General features: G+C 45.7%; 1 protein-coding gene across 4 annotated transcripts in view; it reads left to right on the top strand.

The window, feature by feature from the left end:
• Window positions 1-4,554, top strand: part of afap1l1a (actin filament associated protein 1-like 1a) — a 33,874-nt gene extending 29,320 nt beyond the window's left edge. For all 4 annotated transcript variants that reach the window (XM_066717079.1, XM_066717075.1, XM_066717077.1 and 1 more), the window contains 5 exons: window positions 471-576; window positions 1,900-2,064; window positions 2,700-2,875; window positions 3,404-3,532; window positions 3,660-4,554. In XM_066717079.1, the coding sequence (XP_066573176.1) occupies window positions 471-576; window positions 1,900-2,064; window positions 2,700-2,875; window positions 3,404-3,532; window positions 3,660-3,686 (603 nt within the window). In that variant the 3' untranslated portion in view covers window positions 3,687-4,554. The remainder of the gene's footprint in view (window positions 1-470; window positions 577-1,899; window positions 2,065-2,699; window positions 2,876-3,403; window positions 3,533-3,659) is intronic.
• Window positions 4,555-6,656: the final 2,102 nt, after the last annotated feature.

A 6,656-nucleotide genomic window follows, 5' to 3' on the forward strand; every position in this document is an offset into this window, starting at 1 on the left:
TCAGCAGATTGTGAAACCGCGTTTTTGGTCTTTATTTCATTATTCTGCAGAAGAGCAGACCCAGCTGTCATGCTCACTTAACTGACTGTAATTCTCTTGCTTTATGTTCTCAATAAGCAAATCGTGTTTTTAAATTACAGAACTGCGCTTGCTCATGTACCAGCCTCAGAGCACTTTACAAACCAGAAACTTTACAAAAGAAAAGAAAAGACAATAGAATCGAAGGCTAAGTCCAGGAAATATTTTTTTAAGATGGGATTTAAAAATTCAAAAATAAGAAAGGAGGAGAGATGCAGTAACACATGAATAGTCTCTCTCTCCTCAGAGATCCATAAATAGGAAGCCTGCAGACTGCAACACCCCTCCCATCCACTCCCTTGCCCTCCTCCATCTCTGATCTTTTATCTTCCTCTCTCTCTCTCTCTCTCTCTCTCTCTCTCTCTCTCTCTCAATCTCTCTCTGTGTTCCAGCCTGAGGAATCCAAGCCGGGAGCCGCAGTGAAGAGACACGCCTCTTTCAACAGCAGAGATGCCCAGAAGATCGAGTCCCAAATCAAGATCAAGCGCCACGGCTCCAGTAAGGATACTTTTACTTCCTACTGTGTCTCCTGGCTCCCAGAGAGAACAGAGGAGCGCAGCAGGGCTCGAATCCGGCCTGTGTTCACTGTAATTGACCAAGAGCAGTGGCAGGCCTTTGAGCCGTCAGCTGCCCGTGGTCTCTCCACAGAGGGTTTACAGTCGTTGCCCCTTGCTCTCAGTGCCCATCATTCAGCGCGACACTTTTTCAGCTTCTTTTCTCACTTGCCTCGAGAGTATCGCGTGAACACCACAGTTCCAGCTCTTCAAAGGCCGGCTCAGGCTATGTAGGCAGTGTAAAGGTAACATGAGATTCACAGGGTGGATCTACTGTCGCACTCTCTCACTCGGAGAGGAGGGCGGAGGCGTGTGAAGGGGGTCTGAGGGACCGTTTCACCTTCCCACAGCCCGTAAGGTCAATATCATGCATGACCTTTGATTCCCACCCCCCAAGCTCCAACCCCATGTACTGTGTTACCTGTTTAACCTGGGAATGAGTCACTGTGAGAGGAGCTTAATAGTGAGGTGGAATCACACGACCTTTAGCTCATCAGGAAAATAGACGCCAAAGTCTGATTTGTTTTTGCACGTTTGGTTTTGTTATATAGCTTAATGTTTAAGGGAGCGATTTGCACACGTCTCTAGTTCTGCCAACCAACGTGAACGATAATAAATCCCAGAGAGCTGAGAGAGAACCAGCTGTGAGTGTTGGTCAGCAGAAGTTAACTTTGTGGCATTTAATTTAGTGTAGACCATTCCGTAGTCATGATCTCATTGTGCCACATCATTCTCTGAGGGGTTTCCCTATGACTGGACAAGCTGCATGCTTAAAGAAAAACACTGATCTGAACAAGCAAATTAATCTTATTTTATAATTCTACCACAAGAAAAAGACCGGCTCTAGACATCATCTGGGTGTTTTGTTTGATTTGGTCCATTTCCAAGCACAGGGTAAATCAGTATTGAATTACTTCCCAATTATTGCGGCTTCTTAACAGTCTTGAATGTTCCAGACATGGCTTGAACACAGACGTTCTAGAGCAGCACTCTGTGATTCCAGAATACCACACACACATACAGAATCACACACACGCACACACACACACACACACAGACACACAAAACACACACATACACACAAACCCACAGATACACACAGATGCACATTCACACACAGAAAACCACAGACACACACACACACTCTTCTGGGCAGGAGGTTCACAGCTGAGTCTTATTCCTCTTAACTTTGCCCCTCTCTCTCACTCGCTCTCATCCTCTCCTGTCCTCTCTGTCTCTCTTTCCTCTTTCTCTCTCTTTCAATCAGATGCCAACCAGTACAAGTACGGGAAGACCCGTGCAGAGGAGGACGCCCGGCGCTTCCTGTGTGAGAAGGACAAGCTGGAGAGAGAGAGGGAAGGGATCCGCACCCAGCTGCTGGCGCTGCGCAGACAGAGGAAGGAGCTGAAGGAGGAGCTGAAGACAGCCTCAGGTATAGCAAGGCACAGGACTGGAAATGTGAGGGGCACCTGTATGGATCGGGCTGGGGAGGGTTAATAAATGAATCAATCTTTCGGTGTGTGATTTTTTCAGCCATTTTATTGATACAGCAGTAGTTTATGATGTGGCTTTGCAAATACTCTCTGCGTCTTTCAGTGTACCTGTGCTGACCTCCTCTAAGGACAGGGGCGTACAGCATGACACAGCCTGTAGCCTGTGTGCTGTGGCTCTCTAGCTCCACCAACTGGCAGATGAAGGCATTGCTCTCTAATTCCCAGCACAGGTCCTGCTTGTGTTGCAGATCTGACACAGGGGGATGGTGGCTGTTTTTCTATCACACACTCACACTGAGACACTCACACACTCTCTCACACACACACACACATACTCTTATACACACACACACACACACACACACACACAAACACACACATGCACACACAATATCTTTGGTTTCCACAGCTCCAGCCCAGTGTCTGTTTATTTTCCCCTCCTTCCAGGAGCCTGGTGTCATGCCTCTTTATTTGCCTGACGTGTTAATATATTTATGTATTGATTGAATACGTGTTTATGTCAGGCACTGATTTGCATGTTATTAACGGCGGGGCTGGACTTGTATTGGAATAGGCAAGAAAGCGAAGGGGCTGGAGGAGAGGCTGGCCGGCCTGGAGGAGCGCTGCCGGGAGAAGGAGGGTGCGCGGGTGGACCTAGAACTGCGGCTGACGGATGTGAAGGAGAGCCTGAAGAAGTCACTGGCGGGGGGTTCGCTGGGGGCGGCGGGGGACAGCTGCACAGAAAGCAGAGTACGTACCCACACCAGAATCGATCAGGATCGATCCAGACCCTTGACAGACAGACACAAAGAAACACACACACACAGACACAAACACAAGGAAACGCACACAGTGTATGTGAATGTGTGTGTTTTTATATAGTGTTAGGCACTTCATTGTGCCAGCCACTGCACCACACTGCCACCCTATGGTGAACCTAGGGTATGACATGACCAGCGCCACACAAATTGAACTGAGGTTGAGTGATCCACAGCTGCTCTCTCTCAATCCCTGGATTAGTTCCTGTCCTTCTCTGCTTGAAACATTAGTTAGAATCAATACATTTATTAGTCACCATTTTAATAATTTTCATTATTTTTTAAGATTTAGAAAGCTCACGAATGACAGAAGGCCTGTGTCTCATTTGGTTGCAGTTGCTAATCAATAAATAACTGACCCAGGGATTGCATTGAGCTGCTTCCTGAAGTGTGTGTGTGTGTGCGTGTTGTAAAGGTCAAAGAGGTTGTATTCACTGTGCTCTGCTGTTGTCCTCCACAGGCCCAGAGCAACAGGATCGAGAGTAACGGCACAGATCACAGTATGCCTGTCAACTGCGCCTCTGAGATGCGCAAACGTCCCCCTTCCATCTACGCCTCGGGCCGCGGGAACGTCATGCAGAAAGCCAAGGTAGGCGAGCGGCCTGGATACGCATGGTGTACTGCCTTGGCCGACATGTGCGACCGCTGCCAGTGACTGAAAGAAGGCTACAGTTCAACCCCACAACAATGAAAGTTTTTGTGATTTATCTCCACAGGAATGGGAGTCCAAGAGAGGGACCTAGGTGAGATGTTGCTCTGCGAGAGGGGTCGGCAGTGTGTCGCTGGGCTGTGATGATGGGAGGCTGCAGACAGACCAGACAGACAGACAGACAGGCTGACCATCTCCCTCTCCTCAGGCCTACCGAGTTTTTTTTTTCCTGGGCTGGACTAAAGCCAAGAGAGGCTCAGAACTACTCCAGCTAAAACAAATATTTTTCTTATAACATTAAGTCTCTGCTAAGACACAAAAACAGCCGTGAGCGAGGGCCTGGGTGAGGAGGCACAGCCTCGAGGAACACTGTACAGCACCAGTATTTATTGCACAGGCACAACTAGTGCTGCTGGGATGGCCACCCTGTTGACATCTTCAAGAACAATTCACTGTTTCTGCGTACCTGCTTCAATTGATAATAATAGAATGGATGGCAATGGTAGGAATGGTATCCCAGCAGCACCTCTCACTTCTGCTCAGAGTAGTATGTGGCCCTCCAGACGACCTTTTACTACAGCGGCCCCCGGACAAGCAAGAGCGCACAGATGGAGAGAGACGGAGACAGAGAGAGAGAGTTCATCGAGTTTTGGAACCAACAGGACAGACTGACGGGCCGATCGCCACACTGAAAGCTGAAGTCCTGCTCCGACAGAGGACTAACTGGATGTCGATGTAGACTACAGGACTGGTTGAGAAGGGGATTGTGTGTGTGGGCGTGTGCATGTGTGCACACAGGAAAGGTGTAGTTTGACAAATGTACCAAAGGGAACAGAGGAGAAAAGAAGAAGGAACAGGTATCAAGGGACAATAAGGAGAGAAGAAAAACAAGACAATCAGTGTTTAAAAATAATTTAATTTGTACTTTATATACCAATAACACCATAAAAACACAACACAAAGTTTTGTTAATATATTTTGGTTTTGGGTCTTTAGGTTTATACTTACACTGCAGTTTGTACCCCTTACAATGTCCAGAAACATAGTGTTTAAAAATTAACACATTCGAGGCATTGCGACGCAGCTGAATTTCTGCCAGAAAAAGAAGAAAGGCAGTGCAGTGTTTCAGCAGTATGGGGCTCACAGTGGGCAAAATGCCTCCGTTATGGTCACCTGCTCCTCTCTGAGCTCCGTGGAGATTTCACAGCCCTCTCCTGTATAAAGGCACCCGTCTGTGGGCGTAGCGGGTGTGTCGCTCTGCTGGTGAGGCCATGTGGGTGATGTCACGCTGCCTCTGCTCCTGGGATAGGTGCTCACACACTCACGGCAAAGTCACACAATCCACGAGAGGAAGTTGAGGGACTAGACAACGTCACGCACAACGCATTCATTATTCCATGCTTGTGTTTGTTTGTTCATTCATTGTCACAAAGTAACGTGGAAGTGTGACCTTCATGATAGGAGAGACACGGACTCATTTTGCAGCACAAAAACGCAGTCTCTTTTTCTTTTATTTGGGAACAGAAAAGTAATACAGCTGCATTGAGGTCATCTTCATCTTCATTAAACAATCCAAAAAAAAAAAAAAAAAAAAACTATACTGTACTGTTTTACATTCATTCCAAGGTCTCAAAGAAATGCAGACCTTCTCTCCTCTCCTCCAGCACCAAAGTGACGCTTTTTAAATGAGAGGGGGTAATTCCCAGCTTATACCACTTCCATGAAAGACAGGGGTCAAAGCTAAATTGAAATACATATGTTGCTAAACAGAAATATATATATATATATATATATATCTATATCATCAATGCATAAAAGGTCATATAAATTAAAATTTAAGCAACCAAGACAAATAAATAAATAATTGTAATAAAATAAATAATGTCGCCATCTCCCCCTCCTCCAACAAACTACACCCTCCCAAGTCAGTATGGAGACTACAGTAGCTATGAAACCCTGCAATGAAAGGAAGCCCATTCATGTCAATTTTCAACAGTAAGTTGTGTTTAAAGAGATTTGTTTAACATAATAAACTATAATTCTTAAAGAAAAGCCTTTTAAAAGACTTCACTCAAAGATAAACGAACAACAAACAGCATTTAACAACAAATAAGCATTTATCAGTACTTTTGTCTAAACAAAATCACCACATTATAATTACCCAATACATAATACACATTTTACATATTGCATACACCCCAATGTTCATTCTGTGCTCCTTTACATTAGACTTTAAGTGACTGGTGCACCCCCAACCCCAGTGTTTCCAGTTGCTGCTTCCCTCTGCTCCTCCTACAGATAGGAGATGTAAGGCAGCCCGTCTGAAAGCCACACATCCACATCGTACTGCTCTCTGTCCTGCAGGGTCTTCAGCCCCGCGGCCATCTCCTCAACCAGAGCCCAGGGCTGCAGTACCAGGTACGCACAGCTCCCCTGCCCTGCCCAATCCGCCTCGACACGCTCTGCAACAGACAGCCATAGACACCACCTCAGTCTACACAGCTATAGCGCCTTTCATTGCAAAGCACCTTTACACTGCTTTCAGGAACATCAAAAGACAACAACACACTGAGCCAGATGGCGAACATATTACTGAAACACACAACTGTGTCAGCAGGTGAGTAAGCAGGAATGCTACAGCCCTGTTCTCACCGTCTGTTCTTGGTCTTTGTCTAGAGAAAACAAATCTTGTTCTTTCAATAGATATTTACACAATATATATACAAATGCAATGATTAAACATGACGTATAAATTAATGCAAAAATCTAAAAAGTGCAAAGTGAGTGAACAGAAGAAAAATCTAAATCAAATCCATGTTTGGTGTGACCACCCTTTGCCATCAATTCTTCTAGGTACACTTGCACAAAGTCAGGGATTTTGTAGCCATATAGCCAGGTGTTTGATTAAACAATTATACCAAACAGGTGCTAATGATCATCAATTCAATATGTGGGTTGAAACACAATCATTAACTGAAACAGAAACAGCTGTGTAGGAATAAAACTGGGTGAGGAACAGCCAGACTCAGCTAACAAGGTGAGGTTACTGAAGACAGTTTACTGT

This window comes from Amia ocellicauda, chromosome 11, assembly GCF_036373705.1.
Source record: "Amia ocellicauda isolate fAmiCal2 chromosome 11, fAmiCal2.hap1, whole genome shotgun sequence".
NCBI lineage: Eukaryota > Metazoa > Chordata > Actinopteri > Amiiformes > Amiidae > Amia > Amia ocellicauda.